General features: G+C 38.5%; 1 protein-coding gene across 1 annotated transcript in view; it reads left to right on the top strand.

The window, feature by feature from the left end:
* The window catches only part of LOC123564868 (protein mono-ADP-ribosyltransferase PARP14-like), a 46,943-nt gene that overhangs the window by 410 nt on the left and 21,284 nt on the right, over positions 1-25,249 (top strand). The window contains exons 2-8 of the mRNA XM_053527716.1: positions 6,800-6,934; positions 15,688-15,909; positions 16,348-16,471; positions 20,520-20,624; positions 21,154-21,216; positions 24,359-24,538; positions 24,916-25,128. Coding sequence (XP_053383691.1) covers positions 6,800-6,934; positions 15,688-15,909; positions 16,348-16,471; positions 20,520-20,624; positions 21,154-21,216; positions 24,359-24,538; positions 24,916-25,128 — 1,042 coding nt within the window. The remainder of the gene's footprint in view (positions 1-6,799; positions 6,935-15,687; positions 15,910-16,347; positions 16,472-20,519; positions 20,625-21,153; positions 21,217-24,358; positions 24,539-24,915; positions 25,129-25,249) is intronic.

Here is a 25,249-nt window from a genome sequence, read left to right as displayed (position 1 = left end):
GGGTGTTTTAACACCTGTTTCCCCCTGAAAAACCCGGGGATTTTTCTGGAATTGAAGTGGCTTCTACATTTTGCACTTTTCTTCATCTGACATAATTAACAAACTTCTAGGGGAGTCACCCATATGTGTTACCAATTGTGACTGCAAATAAGCTTAAATACAAGCAAACACCAATCTCCTATTAAGAATTTATAGACATAGGAAACTGCATGAGGTACAATTGGCTTCTAAAATTTGAAATACAATTTCAGAAGCAAAAAGGGCCCTTTTGGGTAATGTTGTTCTAAAATCAGTTTAAGAGCCCCCTTGTAACTGAGTGGCTGCGACTGAATAAAATTTGCCCCTTGGGGTTTAAAACCCTTTCTTGGGGTTTTAGAATTTTATGCCCCCCCTTCAAAGAAGGGGGGGTATTTTGGGTTTTGCACATTTTTTGGGGGGGTGGGTTTGGGCCCTGTAGTTAGACCCAATCCGTTTCCGGATGATAACTCAAGAACGTTTGGGGCCTAGAATCATGAAATTTTATATGAAGGTTGGTAAACCCCGCAAATACCCCTATTGATTTTGAATCTGAAATTCCCAAAGGGGTCAAGGTCAAAATGACCCTAAACCAGTTAAAGGGTTTTCCCAAATTTGAAAAACTCAAAAACGTTTTGGGCCCCCCTAGGATCATGAAATTTTTATAGGGATTTGACCCTTTGACCAGCAATAAACCCTATTGTTTTTTGGGGTCAAAAGTAAAATTTAAAAGGTCACAGTGACCGGGAAAAATTTAAAAAAGGGTTTTTCCCGGATATAACTCAAATTGTTTTGGGACTGGGATGGGTAAATTTTTTGATGGGGGAGGTTGGTCATGACCACCCCGAGGGCCCCCCTATTGTTTTTAGGTCGGGAAGGTCAAAGGCCCAAGGCACGTGCCCCGGGAAAAAAACCTTTTTAAAAAAGGGTTTCCCGGGGCGATAACTGAAAAAACCCTTGGGCCTGGGATCGGGAAAAAATTGATAAGGGGTTTGGATCATGACTAGAAAGAAAACCCCTATAGTTTTTGGGGTCTTTTGGGTCAAAGTTCAAGGTCAATTGGCCAGGAACATTAAAATTTTCTGGAGGGATAACTTGAAAAACCCTTAAAGGCCAAGGGCCCAGAAAGATGATAAGGGGTTTAAACCCTGACCAGCAGATAAACCCCTATAATTTTAAAGGTCAGTGGGTCAAAGGTAAAGGTTACAGGGCCCCCGGGAACTTTTAAAAACCTTTTTCCCAGACAATAACTTGAGAAGGGCTTGGGCCTGGGAAATCATGAAACCTGATAGGGGGTTGGTCCTGGCCTGTAGATGACCCCAATAGATTTTTAGGCCTGGGGTTTAAAAGGGTAAAGGGTCACATTAAACCCGGGAAAAGAAAAACCCCTTTCCCGGGACGATACCTTAAAAAAAGCTTGGGGCCCGGTATCACTAAAATTTTTAAGGGGGGTTGAATCATGACCAGCAGATGACAGCTGTTGAATTTTTAGGCAAAGGTCCCAAAAGCCCCATTGAACCAAAAATTAAAAAATTTTGTTTTTCAATGAGCAAAAATTTTTTGTTCCTTGTGCAATTTCTGAATGCATCAAGGGGGGGATTTCAAAGTTTGACGAGCCTTGTCATGTTAGGAACTATCAAGGTAACTTACAGGAGTCCATATTTTTTACCCCGGTGCAAGGGGCCCCTGCCCCGAAACTTAAAGTACTTTGGGCCCTTTCCCCCCCATTAAAAATAGGGAACATTGCCATGTAACCTTTAAAATTTTGTTGGTGTCACAATTGAATGAATTTTTATTACCAACAAATTTCCCCAAAATGCCTTTGGTGGGAAACCCAAAAACAGGGGAAGGCCGTAAACCTCTAACCCCCCTTTAAACCAAAGAGGTTTGACTCCCCCGATGCAGTTGTCCCAAGGGTTATTTTTAAACGTACAAGTTTAATTTCTTAAAAAACCGTAAAAAAAAAAAAGAACAATTAAGTTGTTTTTTTAAAAGTGTTTTATATATATTTGTGTGCTAAAAAAATTTTCCCTTTCCCCCCATAAAAAAGAGAACAGACTTACTAGAATCAGAAATTTTAAAAATTTTTTTTCCCTTGCCCTTTACAGATTTCACATTTGGGAAAAACAAAATAGAACTAAAACACGGGGTGGGTCTGCCATACAGAAGGAAATAGTCCGAATTATAAACAAGTATTCTTTTAAGAAAACAGTGGGAAAAAGTACTTGGGCTTCAATTATACCAGAAGGAAAACAAATAACTCTTTTTCCCTAAAATTTTTTGCTTACAGAATCGAAGTAATTACCCAAGGTGCAATGAAGAGCTGGAGGGGTTTATTTCAAAAAATATGTTAAAAAAAACAACTTTCCCCTAGAAATTAAAAAAGAAAAAAATTTTGAAAAAAAAAGAGTGACTGTACCCTTTTCTTTTTAAATTTAAAAACAACAAAATGTCCACCCCCAATTTCAAATTAAAGATTTTCGTACTTTACTTGCAGGCATCTGTCAATGTTAAGTTCTGCAAAGTTATGTACTATATAAAACTTGTGCTTTGTTTTAAATATAACAGGTAGATGCCTTATTGTGTAGTGTGTCATCAGACATGAATCTTACTCGCAGTGCAATTTTGTAAATCCCCTTGTTCAGTGGAGGAATTTATTTACTTTTAAGCAAAACTTAATTATTTATAATGAAAAAATTTTCAGTTTTCAGGGGGAAATAATTTTCGCAAAAGGGGTTGTGTCAGTCCACAAAATTTTATCTTCAAAACACCCGAAAAGTCCTTTATATTTTTTTTTTAAAAATTTTTCCGGGAAATATATAATTTTTATTTTTTTTTCTCTGAAAAAAATTTTTGGTTAATGTTTTTTTTCAATAATTCCCGTAATTCACTAAAAAATAAATAAAAAGTGCTGTGATCCCTTTTTAAAGTTTTGAAAGTATTTGTCCCCAATTTTTTAGTTTGAATTAAAAATGAACAAGATGCTGAAAAAAGTTTACTGGAAAATACATCTTGTTTTTTTGTGCCGGGATTTCTAGTATTTCATTTTTTAAACTCATCTGATTTTTGGGGGAAAAAAAAAAGAATTGTCACAAATTTATCGCGTTTGCCTGGGTTAAAATTTTTTGTTTTGGTCATTTTTCCCCCCTAAACTTAAACAAAGCTATTTCTTTAAAAAAAATTGCAAAATTGTTCAAACCCTCAAAAGCTGACCCCTGAACCGCAAGAAAAAATAAAAATCCATCTTGCTTTTTTTCAAGAAAATTTTGGCCCCCCTTTTTGGGCTTAGAAAAAAAACAGATTTCTTGCTTAAGTTTTATGTTTTTGGTCAACTTTTCCCCAAACTATCAAAGTTATTGCTTTAAAACCCTTCAAAACCTGCTCACCATCAAAAACTGAACCCATGTACAAACAAAAAAATAAAATCCATTTTTGCTTTTTTTCAAAGAAATATGGCCCCTTTTGGACTTAAAAATATCAATTTCTTGGTTTTAAGTTTTTTTCGTTTTTGGTGATCCTTTTTTTCCTTTTTAAAGGTCAAAACTATTGCCCTTTAAAAAATTGCAGCAATTATTCCCCCATTTAAAAACCCGACTCTGCCCAGCAAGTTTATTTCTTTTTTTTTTTTTTTTTCAAGAATTATGGCCCCCTTTTTGGGCTTTGGGAAAAACATGGGGAAAGAAAAAAATTTTCTTTATACAGAAAAAAAAAAAATCAACCCAAATTGGTTGCAAACCCCCGAGGCAGTGCCTTTTCCATAAAAGTAAATTTTTTAGTTGCAGTTTTGGGCAGTCCTTTAAAAGATTTTTCATTCATCCTCCACCTTGGGTCATTTGGGGGAATTTTGGGAGTTACTTGCAGAGAACAGGTTTGTACTGGTACGAAAATAGAAAAAAAACTGGTTGGGAATTTAAATGCCCCCCCAAATTTCATGTCTGAAAAAACGGGGGAAAAACAGCATTAAACCCAAAACAAAATTAAATTTAGTTAATCTTAACCTTATACTGTTTTGAACCACCTAACCAAACAGGGTTTTTTCTTTAAAATAGCCCGATCCAAATTTTGACAAAATATCCTTCTAAAGGTCCCCCTTTTGGGTTTATAGGATTTTTTTTACCACCATTTCCCAAAAAAAAATTGGGGGGCTATTCCCAAAAAACTCTGGCCCTCCGGGTTTCCCTCGTCCTTTTTCCCCCGTCCGTCAGTTCCCTCCGTCCTTCCCTCCGTTTAAAAATTTTTCCCTTTCGCATCTCCTCAGAAACTACCCGGGGGGGTTTTGACCAAACTTTTTCAGAAGATGTATTTGGGAAACCCCAGTTTTTGGGCTCCCCCCAAAAACAACCGGGGTTTCAACAATTTTTTTGTAAATTTTTAGGCCCTTTTTTTATTTCTATAATTTACATAAGATTTATATAGGGGAAAAAAAATTTAAAACTTCTTGTCCAAAACCACAAAAGCCCCAGGGGTTTGATATTTTATATAAGCATCATCAAATGGTCCTCTACCAAAATGGGTTTTAAAAAAATTTTCCCTTTGGGGGCCCAATATGGCCCCGCCCTGGGGGGGACAAGGTTTATATAGGCTTATATAGGGAAAAAAAAAAAAAAAATTTTTTTTAAAAAAAAAACCCCTTGTTCCCAAAAAAACAGGGGTAGGGGTTTGGGTATTTTTTTTAAGACATCAACTAGGGTCTTTTACTAAGGGTTGTTCAAATTATCCCCCCAGGGTCAAATATGGCCCCGCCCCGGGGGTCACAGGGTTTTTACATAGACTTACATAGGGAAAAACTTTGAAAATTTTCTTGTCCAAACCACAAAGCCTAGGGCTTTGGCATTTGTAATGTAGCATCATCTAGTGGTTCTCTACCAAGTTTGTTCAAATTATCCCCTAGAGTCAAATATGGCCCCGCCCTGGGGGTCACATGGTTCATATAGACTTATATAGGGAAAAGATTTTAAAATCTTCTTGTCAATAACCTACAAATTCAAATTGGACCACATGTATGGTTTTGAGTGGCAAGATGAACCTTGACATGAGTTGACCCCTTTATTTTGACCTAGTGACCTACTTTCACATTTCTGTAGCTACAGCCTTCAAATTTGGACCACTTGCATAGTTTTGTGCACTGAAAAAAACTTTGACCTTGACTTTGACCTAGTGACCTACTTTCACATTTTTGAAGGTACAGGCTTCAAATTTGGACCACATGCATAGTTTCGTGTTCCGAAATGAAATTTGACCTTGATTTTGACCTACTGACCTACTTTCACATTTCTCAAGCTACAGCCTTCAAATTTGGACCGCATGCGTAGTTTTGTGTACCGAAATAAACTTTGACCTTTACATTGACCTAGTGACCTACTTTCACATTTTGAAGGTACAGGCTTCAAATTTGGAACACATGCATAGTTCTGTGGGTTTTGAAATAAAATTTGACCTTGATTTTGACCTAGTGACCTACTTTCACATTTCTCGAGCTACAGCTTTCAAATTTGGACCACATGCATAGTTTTGTGTACCGAAATGAACTTTGACCTTAAGATTGACCTAGTGACCTACTTTCACATTTCTGTAGCTACAGGCTTCAAATTTAGACCACATGCATAGGATTGTGTACCGAAACAAACTTTGACCTTGACATTGACCTAGTGACCTACTTTCACATTTTTGAAGGTACAGGCTTTAAATTTGGACCACATGCATAAATTTGTGTTCTGAAGTGTAATTTGACCTTGATTTTGACCTAGTGACCTACTTTCACATTTCGTCCTTGAAATTGATCTAGTGACCTACTTTCACATTTCTCAAGCTACAGCTTTCGAATTTGGACCACATGCAAAGTGTTGTGTACGGAAATGAAATTTGACCTTGAGCTAGTCAGTAAGTCTTGAAATTTGGAACACTCAAAAATGGCACATTGGTGGGCGCCAAGATCACTCTGTGATCTCTTGTTTAATTTTCAAAAACATCTTTAGGGGCCTAGGCGTCTGAGTGGTTAAGGGTACTGACTTCGAATCACTTGCAACTGTTATGGGTTTGAGCCTCGCTTAGGGTGTAGAATTCTTCATGTTAGGAAGTCATCCAGCTGAATTACGGAAGGTCGGTGCACATGGTCTCGTGATGAAATAATGCCTTGAGGGGCTCTTGGGGTCTTCCTCCACCATGAAAAGCTGAGAAGTCTTCATTATGGCCTATAATTGTGTATGTTTGTCATTAAACCTAACAAAAAAATAAAAGGTGAAACATCATTAAGAATGTCAGTTTTATGGCCAAGAATGTGTTTTTCCCATTGTAAAAGTCTGGTAAAATTTCAATTTTGAAAAATATTTTACAAAATTTTTGCATTGAAATGTAGTTTGTATGTTAGCTAAGATATCCTAAAAGTTTTATAACAGTCCATCTACAAATAAAGCCAAAATTTAACTTAAGAAAATTGTTGATATCTAAAGTGACTGAAATTTAGGTGGAAAATATCCCACCAAAAGTTTTTATTCTTAATGATAAATTTGAAAATCAAGGTATTTTGAATATTAAAAAAAACTATCGTCATCCTCAGAGTTCTATAAAATGATGTATAATATCAATGGTATTGCCTTATTATTTAAAAGGAAATCAAGGAAGACTCAAGTTACAAAAAAAGGTGGATTTCAAAAAGCAATATCCATATCAAAGCTAATTAATAGAACTAGAGAATGGATAGGTTAACATCTTATTATAACTCTCTGGTAGAAAAGAAAAAACTCCAAACATTTGCTTTTTATATAATATTTTATCTGTTTTATAGGATGAATGTAAACAGAAGCATGGTAATGAACTGTCTGTAGGAAAGGTGGTTGACATATCAGGAGGAAAGTTGCCATGTAAAACTGTCTATCTCACTGTGTTACCTACATATACAGAGAGCAGTACAGCCGAACAGGTTGGTTTTCTCACTGTGTTGCCTACATATACAGAGAGTAGTACAGCCGAACAGGTTGGTTTTCTCCCTGTGTTGCCTACATATACAGAGAGTAGTACAGCCGAACAGGTTGGTTATCTCGCCATGTTACCTACATATACAGAGAGTAGTACAGCCGAACAGGTTGGTTATCTCCCTGTGTTACCTACATATACAGAGAGTAGTACAGCCGAACAGGTTGGTTATCTCGCCGTGTTACCTACATGTACCGAGAGTAGTACAGCCGAACAGGTTGGTTATCTCGCCGTGTTACCTACATGTACCGAGAGTAGTACAGCCGAACAGGTTGGTTATCTCGCCGTGTTACCTACATGTACCGAGAGCAGTACAGCCGAACAGGTTGGTTATCTCGCCGTGTTACCTACATGTACCGAGAGGAGTACAGCCGAACAGGTTGGTTATCTCACCGTGTTACCTACATATACAGAGAGGAGTACAGCCGAACAGGTTGGTTATCTCACCGTGTTACCTACATATACAGAGAGTAGTACAGCCGAACAGGTTGGTTATCTCACCGTGTTACCTACATATACAGAGAGTAGTACAGCCGAACAGGTTGGTTATCTCACTGTGTTACCTACATATACAGAGAGTAGTACAGCCGAACAGGTTGGTTATCTCCCTGTGTTACCTACATATACAGAGAGTACTACAGCCGAACAGGTTGGTTATCTTGCCATGTAACCTACATATGCAGAGAGTAGTACAGCCGAACAGGTTGGTTATCTTACTGTGTTACCTACATATGCAGAGAGTAGTACAGCCGAACAGGTTGGTTATCTCGCTGTGTTACCTACATATGCAGAGAGAAGTACAGCCGAACAGGTTGGTTATCTCGCTGTGTTACCGACATATGCAGAGAGAAGTACAGCCGAACAGGTTGGTTATCTCGCTGTGTTACCTACATATACAGAGAGTAGTACAGCCGAACAGGTTGGTTATCTCGCTGTGTTACCTACATATACAGAGAGTAGTACAGCCGAACAGGTTGGTTATCTCGCCGTGTTACTACATATACAGAGAGTAGTACAGCCGAACAGGTTGGTTATCTCGCCGTGTTACCTACATATACAGAGAGTAGTCAGCCGAACAGGTTGGTATCTCGCCGTTTTAACATACATATACAGAGAGAAGTACAGTCGAACAGGTTGGTTATCTCACCGTGTTACCTACATATGCAGAGAGTAGTACAGCCGAACAGGTTGGTTATCTCGCCATGTAACATACATATACAGAGAGAAGTACAGTCGAACAGGTTGGTTATCTCACCGTGTTACCTACATATACAGAGAGTAGTACAGCCAAACAGGTTGGTTATCTCACCGTGTTACCTACATATACAGAGAGTAGTACAGCCGAACAGGTTGGTTATCTTGCCATGTAACCTACATATACAGAGAGTAGTACAGCCGAACAGGTTGGTTATCTCACTGTGTTACCTACATATACAGAGAGCAGTACAGCCGAACAGGTTGGTTATCTTGCCATGTAACCTACATATACAGAGAGTAGTACAGCCGAACAGGTTGGTTATCTCACTGTGTTACCTACATATACAGAGAGTAGTACAGCCGAACAGGTTGGTTATCTCACTGTGTTACCTACATATACAGAGAGTAGTACAGCCGAACAGGTTGGTTATCTCGCCATGTAACATACATATACAGAGAGAAGTACAGTCGAACAGGTTGGTTATCTCACCGTGTTACCTACATATACAGAGAGTAGTACAGCCGAACAGGTTGGTTATCTCACCGTGTTACCTACATATACAGAGAGTAGTACAGCCGAACAGGTTGGTTATCTCGCCGTGTTACCTACATATACAGAGAGTAGTACAGCCGAACAGGTTGGTTATCTTGCCATGTAACCTACATATACAGAGAGTAGTACAGCCGAACAGGTTGGTTATCTTGCCGTGTTACCTACATATACAGAGAGTAGTACAGCCGAACAGGTTGGTTATCTCACTGTGTTACCTACATATACAGAGAGTAGTACAGCCGAACAGGTTGGTTATCTCACTGTGTTACCTACATATACAGAGAGTAGTACAGCCGAACAGGTTGGTTATCTCGCCCTGTAACATACATATACAGAGAGAAGTACAGTCGAACAGGTTGGTTATCTCACCGTGTTACCTACATATGCAGAGAGTAGTACAGCCGAACAGGTTGGTTATCTCCCTGTGTTACCTACATATGCAGAGAGTAGTCAGCCGAACAGGTTCGTTATCTTGCTGTGTTACCTACATATGCAGAGAGTAGTACAGCCGAACAGGTTGGTTATCTCGCCGTGTTACCTACATATGCAGAGAGTAGTACAGCCGAACAGGTTGGTTATCTCGCCGTGTTACCTACATATACAGAGAGTAGTACAGCCGAACAGGTTGGTTATCTCGCCGTGTTACATACATATGCAGAGAGTAGTACAGCCGAACAGGTTGGTTATCTCGCCGTGTTACCTACATATGCAGAGAGTAGTACAGCCGAACAGGTTGGTTATCTCGCCGTGTTACCTACATATACAGAGAGTAGTACAGCCGAACAGGTTGGTTATCTCGCCGTGTTACATACATATACAGAGAGTAGTACAGCCGAACAGGTTCGTTATCTCCCTGTGTTACCTACATATGCAGAGAGTAGTCAGCCGAACAGGTTCGTTATCTTGCTGTGTTACCTACATATGCAGAGAGTAGTACAGCCGAACAGGTTGGTTATCTCGCCGTGTTACCTACATATACAGAGAGTAGTACAGCCGAACAGGTTGGTTATCTCGCCGTGTTACATACATATACAGAGAGTAGTACAGCCGAACAGGTTGGTTATCTCGCCGTGTTACATACATATACAGAGAGTAGTACAGCCGAACAGGTTGGTTATCTCGCAGTGTTACATACATATACAGAGAGTAGTACAGCCGAACAGGTTGGTTATCTCGCCGTGTTACATACATATACAGAGAGTAGTACAGCCGAACAGGTTGGTTATCTCGCCGTGTTACATACATATACAGAGAGTAGTACAGCCGAACAGGTTGGTTATCTCACTGTGTTACCTACATATAAAGAGAGCAGTACAACCGAACAGGTTGGTTATCTCACTGTGTTACATACATATACAGAGAGTAGTACAGCCGAACAGGTTGGTTTTCTTGCCATGTTACATACATATACAGAGAGTAGTACAGCCGAACAGGTTGGTTTTCTCACTGTGTTACCTGCATATACAGAGAGTAGTACAGCCGAACAGGTTGGTTATCTCACTGTGTTACCTGCATATACAGAGAGTAGTACAGCCGAACAGGCTGGTTTTCTCATTGTGTTACCTACATATGCAGAGAGTAGTACAGCCGAACAGGTTGGTTATCTCGCCGTGTTACCTACATATGCAGAGAGTAGTACAGCCGAACAGGTTCGTTATCTCGCTGTGTTACCTACATATGCAGAGAGTAGTACAGCCGAACAGGTTGGTTATCTCGCCGTGTTACCTACATATACAGAGAGTAGTACAGCCGAACAGGTTGGTTATGTCGCCGTGTTACCTACATATACAGAGAGTAGTACAGCCGAACAGGTTGGTTATCTCGCCGTTTTACCTACATATACAGAGAGTAGTACAGCCGAACAGGTTGGTTATCTCACTGTGTTACTTACATATACAGAGAGTAGTACAGCCGAACAGGTTGGTTATCTCACTGTGTTACTTACATATACAGAGAGTAGTACACCTGAACAGGTTGGTTATCTCACTGTGTTACTTACATATACAGAGAGTAGTACAGCCGAACAGGTTGGTTATCTCACTGTGTTACCTTCATATACAGAGAGCAGTACAGCCGAACAGGTTGGTTATCTTGCCATGTTACCTACATATACAGAGAGCAGTACAGCCGAACAGGTTGGTTATCTCACTGTGTTACATACATATACAGAGAGCAGTACAGCCGAACAGGTTGGTTATCTCACTGTGTTAAATACATATACAGAGAGTAGTACAGCCGAACAGGTTGGTTTTCTCGCCATGTTACCTACATATACAGAGAGTAGTACAGCCGAACAGATTGGTTTTCTCGCCATGTTACATACATATACAGAGAGTAGTACAACCGAACAGGTTGGTTTTCTCACTGTGTTACCTACATATACAGAGAGTAGTACAGCCGAACAGGTTGGTTATCTCACTGTGTTACCTACATATACAGAGAGCAGTACAGCCCAACAGGTTGGTTATCTTGCCATGTTACCTACATATACAGAGTGCAGTACAGCCGAACAGGTTGGTTATCTCACTGTGTTACATACATATACAGAGAGTAGTACAGCCGAACAGGTTGGTTATCTCACTGTGTTACCTACATATACAGAGAGTAGTACAGCCGAACAGGTTGGTTTTCTTGCCATGTTACATACATATACAGAGAGTAGTACAGCCGAACAGATTGGTTATCTCACTGTGTTACCTACATATACAGAGAGTAGTACAGCCGAACAGGTTGGTTATCTCGCCATGTTACCTACATATACAGAGAGCAGTACAACCGAACAGGTTGGTTATCTGGCCATGTTACCTACATATACAGAGAGTAGTACAGCCGAACAGGTTGGCTTTCTCACTGTGTTACTTACATATACAGAGAGTAGTACAGCCGAACAGGTTGGTTATCTCGCCATGTTACCTACATATACAGAGAGTAGTACAGCCGAACAGGTTGGTTATCTGGCCATGTTACCTACATATACAGAGAGTAGTACAGCCGAACAGGTTGGTTATCTTGCCATGTTATCTACATATACAGAGAGTAGTACGCCGAACAGGTTGGTTATCTCACTGTGTTACATATACAGAGAGTAGTACAGCCGAACAGGCTGGTTATCTTGCCATGTTACCTACATATACAGAGAGTAGTACAGCCGAACAGGTTGGTTATCTCACTGTGTTACCTACATATACAGAGAGTAGTACAGCCGAACAGGTTGGTTATCTCACTGTGTTACATACATATACAGAGAGTAGTACAGCCGAACAGGTTGGTTTTCTTGCCATGTTACATACATATACAGAGAGTAGTACAGCCGAACAGGTTGGTTATCTTGCCATGTTACCTACATATACAGAGAGCAGTACAGCCGAACAGGTTGGTTATCTCACTGTGTTACATACATATACAGAGAGCAGTACAGCCGAATAGGTTGGTTATCTTGCCATGTTACCTACATATACAGAGAGCAGTACAGCCGAACAGGTTGGTTATCTTGCCATGTTACCTACATATACAGAGAGCAGTACAGCCGAACAGGTTGGTTATAACACTGTGTTACATACATATACAGAGAGTAGTACAGTCGAACAGGTTGGTTTTCTCACTGTGTTACCTATATATACAGAGAGCAGTACAGCCGAACAGGTTGGTTTTCTCACTGAGTTGCCTACATATACAGAGAGTAGTACAGCCGAACAGGTTGGTTATCTCGCCATGTTACCTACATACACAGAGAGTAGTACAGCCGAACAGGTTGGTTATCTCACTGTGTTACCTACATATACAGAGAGTAGTACAGCCGAACAGGTTGGTTATCTCACCATGTTACCTACATATACAGAGAGTAGTACAGCTGAACAGGTTGGTTATCTCACTGTGTTACCTACATATACAGAGAGCAGTACAGCCGAACAGGTTGGTTATCTCACTGTGCATATACAGAGAGTAGTACAGCTAGAAAAGTCAGGGAAAAATGAAATTCTTGGTCGATTTTGAAAATGTTTGGTGGCTATGGCAGTCTTCAAGCAATATTTATATGTATTTCCAAACACATTTTGGTGTAATTGTGTATAAACATAATTTAAATGTGTTTGAATCAATTTCCTTTTTATGTTAACTTTGAAATTTTTGTATTTGTTAATGAAAGTTTGTTATATCTGATGCAAAATAAATATAAAAGCGTGGATTGGATGGCTGTAGGGGAGGATGAGGCTGAAAAAACATGGTGGTATTGGTCAGTGAAAAGTACGGTTTAGTCAGTGAAAAGTCAGGGAATTTCATTTTCTCAACTAAGTGGCAACCCTGTACAGAGAGTAGTACAGCTGAACAGATTGGTTATCTTGCCATGTTACCTACATATACAGAGAGTAGTACAGCCGAACAGGTTGGTTTTCTCACCATGTTACCTACATACAATGAGATAGTGAAAGTAGTACAACCAAACAGGTTGGTCATCTTGCTATGTTACCTACATATAGTTAGAGTAGTACAGCTGAACAGGTTGGTTATCTCACTACATATACCCAGAGAAGTACAGAGGAACAGCTTGGTTATCTCACCATGTTACTTATAAAGTATATATGATATACCAAGAGTGGTACAGCCGAATAGGCTAGTTATCTTACCGTGTTACCTACATATACAGAGAGTAGTGCAGCGGAACAGGTTGATTATCTTGCCGTGTTACCTACATATACCAAGGTATATAATAGAAGTACAGTACAGTTTATGTTGCCATGTTACCTACACATACCGAGAGTAGTGCAGCCGAACAAGTTAGTTAAATTGCCTACATATGCCTCAAACAATTTCGAGGTCAAGGTCACAGTGACCATTATTTCAAAAAGAAAATTCACCATGGACCCCTCTTGACTTAGAGGTCTCAAGATCATGGGAAGTGATCAGATGGATGTTTTATGTGATGGTGATGGTCATCTGTTTGTTTGCAATAAAGTTCTGCTCAATTTCTTCAGAATGATTTGATGTATAATAATAATAATAATAATAATAATAAAGACTTTATTTAAAGAGGCAACACAGTCAGGTAACCCGATCTTCCCTGTGAGCCTCATCATATATACAATATTTACAACAGTGTAGACTTTCAAATTAACATAGTAATAAAATACATAATTACAGTCATGACAAAAAGTTATATAATAAAATAAATAATTTGAAATATATGCACACAGGCACTCACACACATACACTCACACATGCGCACACACATACAAAATGCACAATTATAAACTTCAAACATGATAGGTACACTGGGACCCCGTTATAATGCTGTCGTCGGGGTCCGAGGTTAGAGACCCATGGATCTGGCGGGGTTAAATTTATAAAGCGGGTTGATCGTATAAGCAGTATATACAATACCCCACCCACCAGTAATGTATTAGACGTATTTTGGACGCTGTTTTATGTTAATAAGAAATAAGAATAGTATAAATGGGACATTTATTTACCTTTATTGCTACATGTTGTGTCATCTTCTCATTTTGTCGTGATTCTAAAAGAAATTTGGAATTGTGTATCCCGGAAGTAAACATATATAACGCTGTGCAGACAATTATTGATTTTTGTCACAGTTGTCATGGAAAAGGTGTTAATGTACACAGGTACATGTAATTTTAACGCTGGTTATGATCAAATTAAATAACATCCGCGGACTCGTTTTTTTTTTTTGGTTTTTAACTCATCTGATTTTTTGAAGTTTTATGTTGAGGTCAGCTTTTCTCCTAAACTATCAAAGCTATTGCTTTGAAACTTGGAATACTTGTTCACCATCATAAGTTGACCCTGTATAGCAAGAAACATAACTCCATCTTGCTTTTTGCAAGATTTATGGCCCCTTTTGTACTTAGAAAATATCAGATTTCTTGGTTAAGTTTTATATTTAGGTCAGCTTTTCTCCTAAACTATCAAAGCTATTGCTTTGAAACTTGGAATACTTGTTCACCATGATAAGCAGACCCTGTACATCAAGAAACATAACTCCATCTTGCTTTTTGCAAGAATTATTGCCCATTTTGGACTTAGAAAATCAGTTTTCTTGGTTATGTTTTATGTTTAGGTCAGCTTTTATCCTAAACTATCAAAGCTATTGCTTTAAAACTTGCAACACTTGTTCACCATCATAAGTTGGCCCTGTACAGCAAGAAACATAACTTTATCCTGCTTTTTGCAAGATTTATGGCCTCTTTTGGACTTAGAAAATATCAGATTTCTTGGTTAAGTTTTATGTTTAGGTCAACTTTTTCTCTTAAACTATCAAAGCTATTGCTTTGAAACTTGCAACACTTGTTCACCATCATAAGCTGACCCTGTACAGCAACTCCATCCTGCTTTTTGCAATAATTATTGCCCCTTTTGGACTTAAAAAATCATTTTCTTGGTTGAGTATTATGTTTAAGTCAACTTTTCTCATAAACTATCAAAGCTATTGCTTTAAAACTTGCAACAGTTTTTCACCATCATAAGTGGACACTGTACATCAAGAAACATAACTCTATCCTGCTTTTTGTAAGAATGATGGCCCTTTTTAGACTTAGAAAATCATGGGTAGGACAATATTTCTATTACACAAAAAAAATCAGATGAGCGTCAGCACCAGCAAGGCGGTGCTCTTGTTTTTACCTCCGAAAATTCCGGAGCCAAGAGCCTACTGCATTATAACGAATACCACGGTATATCGAGTAGCGTTATAACGGGTTTCGAGTGTACTTTCTTTCTGTTGTATTTTGCTCCATGCAATACTGCAAGTCCTGTTAGTCATACCTATGGCAACCAGCATTCTAGTTTTTTCTTAAAGAAATGTTTACAGTAATATACTTGTAATTCAGAACAATTAGTCAGTGATCTAAGATTTACTGCACAAATGGCAGATACAAACATGCAATGAAAGCATTCCAACAGGCAAACAATGTATTACCAATTTATACTGTTTACAGAGTTTGATCAACACCCTCCAGACAGTATTCCAGCTGGCAAACCTGAAGGGGTACAAGTCTCTGGCAATGCCTGCACTTGGCACTGGCTACCTCAATTATCCAAAGACAACTGCAGCCAAGTGTATGTACGATGCTGCTCTTGACTGGGCATCCAAAAATCCCAAGGCATCCCTTAAGTTGATAAGATTTGTGATGTACAGTAAGGACACAGAAGCTCAGCAGGTTGGTATAGTTGTATTTTTTACAAGGAGGGGAGACATTGTTTATACAACTTCAGGTTTCAGGTGGAAATATTCTTGATAAAAGTTTTTGAATTTATAGTTGTGGGAATACAGAATGGAGATGCAATCTTGAAATAGGGGGAAGGCAAATAGATTGAATTTCTTCTTACTCTTGGTTTGCTTACCATTTACCTCATACAGTTGTTACATTTATGTTTTGCTGTTAAATATATGTTTTTCCTGCATTTACTTGTATGGTCAGTAATGTGTCATCCTGTTAAATTAGCATTCAAAGTTTTATAATTCTTTAAAATCTCCATGCTGTAAATGAGATCATTTTATTCTGAATAAAAATATTTTTCATGCGAGTATGAAAATGATGCAGTGATTATAGGAGGTATAGTAATAGTGATAATTGTATGTATGATTATCTCTGCAGGCTTACAGAATGTGTCACTTGAAGTGCCAGGGGAGAGAAGTGAGATCAAACAGAAAATTTGTAGGGGATGGAACTGTTATACTGAAGTCCGACGACAATGCAAAATACAGAATGATCAGAGATGGTCAGTAATGCTTTCAGTGTTGTCTTAGCTTGTTCTGTCTGCAAGTAAAAGGTGTCTGTGGCCAGGTGGTTGCAGGCACTGATTGCAAATCACTTGCCATTCACCTCTATGGGTTTGAGGCTCTGCTTGGGTTGTCATGAAAGAAAATCATGCAGCTAACTTTGCAGAAAGTCATTGTTTTACCTAGGTGCCCACCTGTGCCTTGAATGATGCCGGGGGGCCCCCGTGGCCGAGTGGTTAAGGTCGCTGACTTCAAACCACTTGCCCCTCATCGATGTGGGTTCGAGCCTCACTCGGGGCGTTGAATTCTTCAAGTGAGGAAGCCATCCAGCTGGCTTACGGAAGGTTGGTGGTTCTACCCAGGTGCCCTCTCGTGATGAAATAATGCATGAAGGGGCACCTGGGGTCTTCCTTCACCATCAAAGTTGGAAAGTCGCCATATGACCTATCATGTGTCGGTGCGACGTTAAATCCAAAAAAAAAAAAAAAAAAAAAAAAAAAAATGAATGATGCCCATAGGGGCATTTGGGGTATTTATCCACCGTTGAAGCAGAAAGACATGTGACTAAACTATGCCAGTATGACTTAAATCGAACCAAAACAAATGCAAATAACCAGATTTTTATGCCCCCGGCATCTACTGATGCGGCAGGCATATAGGGATTGTCCTGTCTATTCGTTCGTCCGGCCGGCCGTGTCTGTCTGTACGAGTTTAACCAAATGGGACCATTTCGTCTAGCATCAATACCCTTTTCTAGAATGACTTGATACTAATGTAGATGTAACCTGTGACCATTCCTCATCTTCAGACATCACCTGACCTCAGTTTGACCTTGACTTTGACCTCATTTTGGACTTGGGTTGCTTTATATGGGCCATCTTTTGGTTATCCAAATGGGACCGTTTCGTCTAGCATCAATACCCCTTACAAGAATGAATTGATACTAATGCAGATGTAACCTGTGACCATTCCTCATCTTCAGACATCACCTGACTTCAGTTTGACCTTGACCTTGACCTCGTTTTGGACTTAGGTTGCTTTGTATCGACAAGGATGCCACAGGGGGCATCAAGCGTTTATTGAACACAGCTTCTTGGTTTTGCTTTAATTTTTAGCTCACCTGTCACATAGTGACAAGGTGAACTTTTGTGATCACGCAGCGTCCGTCGTCCGTGCGTGCGTAAACTTTTGCTTGTGACCACTCTAGAGGTCACATATTTTGTGGGATCTGTATGAAAGTTGGTCAGAATGTTCATCTTGATGATATCTAGGTCAAGTTCGAAACTGGGTCACGTGCCTTCAAAAACTAGGTCAGTAGGTCTAAAAATAGAAAAACCTTGTGACCTCTCTAGAGGCCATATATTTCACAAGGTCTTCATGAAAATTGGTCAGAACGTTCGCCTTGATAATATCTAGATCAAGTTCGAAACTGGGTCACGTGCCATCGAAAACTAGGTCAGTAGGTCTAAAAATAGAAAAACCTTGTGACCTCTCTAGAGGCCATATATTTCACAAGATCTTCATGAAAATTGGTCAGAACGTTAACCTTGATGGTATCTAGATCAAGTTCGAAACTGGGTCTCGTGCCATCAAAAACTAGGTCAGTAGGTCAAATAATAGAAAAACCTTGTGACCTCTCTAAAGGCCATATTTTTCATGGGATCTGTATGAAAGTTGGTCTGAATGTTCATCTTGATGATATCTAGGTCAAATTTGAAACTGGGTCAGGTGCGGTCAAAAACTAGGTCAGTAGGTCTAAAAATAGAAAAACCTTGTGACCTCTCTAGAGGTCATATATTTCATGAGATCTTCATGAAAATTGGTGAGAATGTTCACCTTGATGATATCTAGGTCAAGTTCGAAAGTGGGTCATGTGCCTTCAAAAACTAGGTCAGTAGGTTAAATAATAGAAAAACCTTGTGACCTCTCTAAAGGCCATATTTTTCATGGGATCTGTATGAAAGTTGGTCTGAATGTTCATCTTGATGATATCTAGGTCAAGTTCGAAAGTGGGTCAACTGCGGTCAAAAACTAGGTCAGTAGGTCAAATAATAGAAAAACCTTGTGACCTCTCTAAAGGCCATATTTTTCATGGGATTTGTATGAAAGTTGGTCTGAATGTTCATCTTGATGATATCTAGGTCAGGTTCGAAAGTGGGTCACGTGCCGTCAAAAACTAGGTCAGTAGGTCAAATAATAGAAAAGCCTTGTGACCTCTCTAAAAACCATATTTTTCATGGGATCTGTATGAAAGTTGGTCTGAATATTCATCTTGATGATATCTAGATCAAGTTCGAAACAGGGTCATGTGCGATCAAAAACTAGGTCAGTAGGTCTAAAAATAGAAAAACCTTGTGACCTCTCTAGAGGCCATACTTGTGAATGGATCTCCATAAAAATTGGTCAGAATGTTCATCTTGATGATATCTAGGTCAAGTTCGAAAGTGGGTCACGTGCCATCAAAAAGTAGGTCAGTAGGTCAAATAATGAAAAAACGTTGTGACCTCTCTAGAGGCCATATTTTTCATGGGATCTGTATGAAAGTTGGTCTGAATGTTCATCTTGATGATATCTAGGTCAGGTTCGAAACAGGGTCATGTGCGATCAAAAACTAGGTCAGTAGGTCTAAAAATAGAAAAACCTTGTGACCTCTCTAGAGGCCATACTTGTGAATGGATCTCCATAAAAATTGGTCAGAATGTTCATCTTGATGATATCTAAGTCAAGTTCGAAAGTGGGTCACGTGCCGTCAAAAAGTAGGTCAGAGGGTCAAATAATGAAAAAACGTTGTGACCTCTCTAGAGGCCATATTTTTCATGGGATCTGTAAGAAAGTTGGTCTGAATGTTCATCTTGATGATATATAGGTCAAGTTTGAAACTGGGTCAACTGCGATCAAAAACCAGGTCAGTAAGTCTTGAAATAGAAAAACCTTGTGACCTCTCTAGAGGCCATACCCTTGAATTGATCTTCATGAAAATTGGTCAGAATGTTCACCTTGATGATATCTAGGTCAGTTTTGAAAATGGGTTATGTGCCTTAAAAAACTAGGTCAGTAGGTCAAATTATAAAAAAACCTTGTGACCTCTCTAAAGGCCATACTTTTCATGGGATCTGTATGAAAGTTGGTCTGAATGTTCATCTTGATGATATCTAGATCAAGTTTGAAACTGGGTCAACTGCGGTCAAAAACTAGGTCAGTAGGTCTAAAATTATTAAAATCTTTTGACCTTTCTAGAGGCCATATTTTTCAATGGATCTTCATGAAAATTGATTTGAATTTCACCTTGATGATATCTAGGTCAGTTTCGAAACTGGGTCACGTGCGGTCAAAAACTAATAGGAAAACCTTGTGATCTCTCTAGAGACCATATTTTTCATGAGATCTTCATGAAAATTAGTGAGAATGTTCACCTTGATGATATCTAGGTCAAGTTCAAAACAGGGTCACGTACCTTCGAAAACTAGGTCAATAGGTCATATAATAGAAAAACCTTGTGACCTCTCTAGAGACCATATTTTTCAATGGATCTTCATGAAAATTAGTCAGAATTTTTATCTTGATAATATCTAGGTCAAGTTCAAAACTGGGTCACATGAGCTGAAAAACTAGCTCACTATGTCAAATAATAGAAAAAATGACGTCATACTCAAAACTGGGTCATGTGGGAAGAGGTGAGCGATTCAGGACCATCATGGTCCTCTTGTTCAAAATTATGACAGCTACGAGTGAAATTAATAAAATTAAACAATAGGAAAGGCATGAATAGTTACTGTTCTTGTAGAAAGAATTTTAACATAAGAGTTGGAGACATTGTTATTAGATAACATCAGTAAATTTCTTCTGTCTGTTGTTTCTCTTTAGAAAAATGATCAGAATGAAGAAAGTAAAAATCATATATGTTGATGATTTATACAAATTTTGCTGGCACCATTTGAAATGCAGATTTGTTTTCATTTTAGCCAGAAGATACACTAATGAGTTACCATATTGTGTGAACTATATTATTTTGAATTTAATAGTTTAACGTGTGTTTGTGTTGTACAGGTTGTGTTATAGGCCCTGTACAGTTACTGGTCCAAGTTGGGGACTTGCTCAATAATAAAGCTGATGCCATAGTAAATGGAGTTGGTGCTAACTTTGATATGAAAGGTAATCTTTTTCTTGGGTAAAAATGCAAAAGTACAATGTTATTCAAAGTAGTCCTTTGACCATAGACTTCATACCTAGCTATCCAAGGACAGGGGAGAGAACTTCAGAATATCACTCCTTTGGGTTTGAGTTTAATATAGCTTTTTACCATCAAAGCAGAATAGTTGACTTAGCACAAATACATAGTGCAAAATTATTATTTATTGGGGTCGGATTTTTGTGGATTTTATAGTAGTAACGATCAGTAAAATTAAATCCAATCAAACAAGAATTCTAACCTATATTTTCCTTAAATTTTGTAATCCAAGAATTCACGTCTCTAATGTGAAATACAAAATGTAGCCATTTCGATAGAAACCATGAAATTGTATTTTTGTATGCAAAATTAAGTAATTTCACAATGCTTTACGACTCGTACATAGTTGAAAAAAAAAAAATTTGATACTGTGATTTTCACGGAAACTGCTTGGATCCCAGTTCTGTGATATGTATGCTGTGCAGATGTTTTAAGAGGATTGAACTTTTTCAGGTGCTATTGCTCAAGCATTGGTGAAGAAATGTCCAAATATTCTTCCAGAGTGCCAACAGAAAAGTAAGTTATATTTATCTGATTGAGCAGAAGTGATAATTTCCTGTAGTTGTAAAACAGATGCACACTTTTGTGAAATTCAAAACGCAGCCTGTCAGAAACTTTATTTGTTTAAAAGTCTTTGTATAAACACATAAAGTGTGCATAAAGCTACATCAGATTCAAATTCTCTTACAATTTTAACAACCCAATATCAAAATGATTGATTTTATAGTATGTTTTTAATGCCTATGAAGAAAATGAGCGCAGAAACAAATGGGTAAGACTATCAGGTCAAATGTATTATTCTAACATGATCCACATCAATAGCTGTATAAACATATAGCGAAATCGCCTATACATGAATCTACGATAAAATATGGTTGGCTGTTACATTTCACCCCCTATGATTGTGACATAAGAGGTTCTACTTCAGTTCCATTACAAATGAACTATTTAAGGGCAAAACGGTTGAAAACAGCATTTCAAAAACATAAATATGATACAAAGTCATACTGACTTATGTGTAGGACCGTAAAATACGTTCTGATCTCTACGAGCGAATTCAATTAGCTCAAGTATGATTCAGTGGTGACGTCATAAATGTATGACATAAAGTATGACGTCATAATGATGTGACGTCATATAAAAGTTAAGCTCGTAACATAGGGTCAACTTGCCTAATTTGATGATTCTGTTCATAATTAGTTTGCGAGCTGTTAGATTCTAATTTATAAATACTTCTCAAAATTCTGAAAAAAAAGAAACAAATACCTGTACGTTCCATTGGCTATGCAACACTTTCCAACCATAGGGGGTAAATTGTAACAGGATATGACCCGAATGACGTATTACGCTGAAAATGTAGTACTGTAAAATGCGAATTATTTGCGGTGTTAGAATCGAAATAATAAATCTGTTCCAATAGTCGTTTGGATGCGAATAATTAAATCACTTGTGCTACGCACTCGTGATTTAATTATTACGCATCCAAACTCCAGCCCATATTTTATTAACTGATAAAATATAGAAACAGATTTATTATTTCTTAAACCGTTTCAACATTCTGAATAAAAACCGCCTTGGTAGCCTAATGGTAGAGCGCTTGTTGAGGAGGTTGTAGGTTCGTTCCCTGGCCACCTCGTACTAGAGACGTGAAAAATTATGATACTAGTAGCTTCCTCACCTGGCACTTGGTATTAAGAGGATAGTGCTGGGACTGATTAGCTCGGTGCCAGTATTATGTGACTGGATGGGTTATCGTGTCCTGTATCTATGGCATGAATTCCTGTGAGGCAGCACTATAAAATTGGGAATGGCATTTATTGCTACAAGTAGACACTGCCGTTTATGACTGAAAGTTTGTTGAAAAAGACAGTAAACCTTAATACACACACAACACACACACAAACACACATTTTGAAGGAAAACAGACCACTTTTTGTGCCCCCCCCCCCCCCATGAGTGGTGGGGGCATATAGATTTGCTCTTGTCCGTGTGTCCGTGAGTCCGTCGGAAGTTCGTGACACGCCTAGCTCAAAAAGTATTAGATATAAATTAATGAAACCTTGCATGAGTCTTTATCATGATATGAACTTGCACACCTTCTATTTTTTGTCTGGCTTTGCTCCCTAATTGTTGAAAACCTGAGTTATTAGATTGGGGTATGTCGTTGGTCGGGCGGGGGGCGGCGTCAAACTGGTGTTTCCGGTCAATAACTTTTGTTTCGGTAAAGATATTTGAATAAAACTTGGTTGTATGTAGCTTATATCAAGACAAAGGCTGGGATTGATTTTGGGGTTTCTAGGGTCAAGGTCAAGGTCACTGTTACTTGAAATAGAAAAAGGGTTTCCGGTCAATAACTTTTGTTTCGGTAAAGATATTTGAATAAAACTTGGTATGTATGTAGCTTATATCAAGACAAAGGCTGGGCTTGATTTTGGGGTTTCTGGGGTCAAGGTCAAGGTCACTGTTACTTAGAATAGAAAAAGGGTTTCTGGTCAATAACTTAACTTAGGAATGAGCTATCATGATGAAACTTGGTGTATAGAAAACTTATATAAAGTTGTAGCTTGGGATTGATTTTGGGGTTTCTGGGATCAAGGTCAAGGTCATTGTTACTAAAAATAGGGTTAGGTTAGGGTTAGGGTTGTGCTTTAAAGTGGTGCACTGTGATTCAGTGTACTTTTTTATTCTTATGAAAAGTGTTGAAAACCTGGTTTCGTGGCATTGCCGCGTTTCTTGTTTTAGAGTTATGGCCCCTGAAATAGTCAAAAATGCACATTTTCACCTTGTTACAAGCCTAGCTCAAAAAGTATTTGATATAAATTGATGAAACCTTGCATGAGTCTTTATCGTGGTATGAACTTGCGCACCTCCTGTTTTTTCGTCTGGCTCCGCCCCCTATTTTTAGAGTTATGGCCCCTGAAATAGTCAAAAATGCACATTTTCACATTGTGAAACGCCTAGCTCAAAAAGTATTTGATATAGATTCATGAAACCTTGCATGAGTCTTAATCATGATATGAACTTGCGCACCTCCTATTTTTCATCTGGGTCCGCCCCCTGTTTCTAGAGTTATGGCCCCTGAAATAGTCAAAAATGCGCATTTTCACCTTGTGACATGCCTAGCTCTAGAAGTATTTGATATAAATTGATGAAACCTTGCATGAATCTTTATCATGATATGAACTTGCGCACCTCCTATTTTTCATCTGGGTCCGCCCCCTATTTCCAGAGTTATGGCCCCTGAAATAGTCATAAAATGCACATTTTCACCTAATTATGTGCCTCACTCAAAAAGTATTTAATGTTAATTCATGAAACCTTGCTTGAGTCTTTATCATAATGTGACCTTGCACACTTGGCATTCTTCTTGAGAATTTTAGCATTTATTACAGAGTTATGGCCCTTGAAATAGCCAAAATAGTGGATTTTTTGTTTGTGATGCTCATAGCTCAAAAAGTATATGGTATAGAATAATGAATCCATTTCATAATTTTTTTTAAGGCTATACCCCATTAAGACTGCAAACATTTGAATGATTTCCCCTTATTTGTGAAAAATGTACCAGTGGGGGTGGGGGGCACACCCTGTGTCCTACAGACACATTCTAGTTGCATATAGATTTATTTGTGTAGAACTAATGTTGCTCTATTTTATACAGAAACAGAATTGAAGAAAGATGGTGTAGTAACAACAAGCAGTGCTGGACTACAGTCAACCTATGTGATACATGTACTGTTCCAGGACACACTAGCAGGCTGGAGGAATAAGATGGTAGCATGTCTTGAAGAGGCAAACAGAAAACTGATCAAGTCTGTAGCTTTCCCTGTACTTGGTGCAGGTGAGTTCTAAAATCTATATCTTTTTCTGTACATGTGGATGTTCGAGTCTATAGCTTTCTCTGTAGATGGATCACACAATGTTAACATGTATGGTTTTCTATGTATTTTGTTCATGTGAATGTTCAAGTCTTAGCTTTCTCTGTATTTGGATCAAGTTGTTTACAAGTATTGCTTTCTCAGTACTTAGTTCATGTGAGTGTTCAAATATAGAGCTTTCCCTGTACTTGGTTCTGTTTTTAGTAACATTGTCCTTGACCTTGATCCCAGCCACCCCAAATACATTCTTAAGGAAGGTCTCTATTAGAGCATGCAGTATACCAAGTTTTGTGACAATATTTGAATCAGATTTCCCTTTACATTTTTTTCATTTTTAAAGGAGTTGGACCTAAGAGTTTTCCACCAGATGGTATAGCAGAATGCCTGTTTGCAGCCATAGATGACTTCTGTAGTCAGAATTCCAAATCTTCAATAACAGAGGTCAGATTAGTCATCCATGACAGTAATGTATCATGTAAACCAGCCATTATGTCAGCATTACAGAGTAAAACCACTGCTTCCTCATCACAATCTTCATTCGGGAAATTTCTCGGTATGTGTATATTAACTTAGCATTATATGCCATTTACAACGTAAGAGCAGACTTACACCTTAGAGTGTAAGATGGAGTTTTCCAGCACAGATGAAAATACTGGAAACTCCAGTCCAGTATG

The sequence above is a fragment of the Mercenaria mercenaria genome, chromosome 2 (assembly GCF_021730395.1).
Source record: "Mercenaria mercenaria strain notata chromosome 2, MADL_Memer_1, whole genome shotgun sequence".
NCBI classification, from domain to species: domain Eukaryota; kingdom Metazoa; phylum Mollusca; class Bivalvia; order Venerida; family Veneridae; genus Mercenaria; species Mercenaria mercenaria.
The sequence above is the reverse complement of the archived record's forward strand: the minus strand, read 5'-3'. Positions and strand labels throughout refer to the sequence as shown.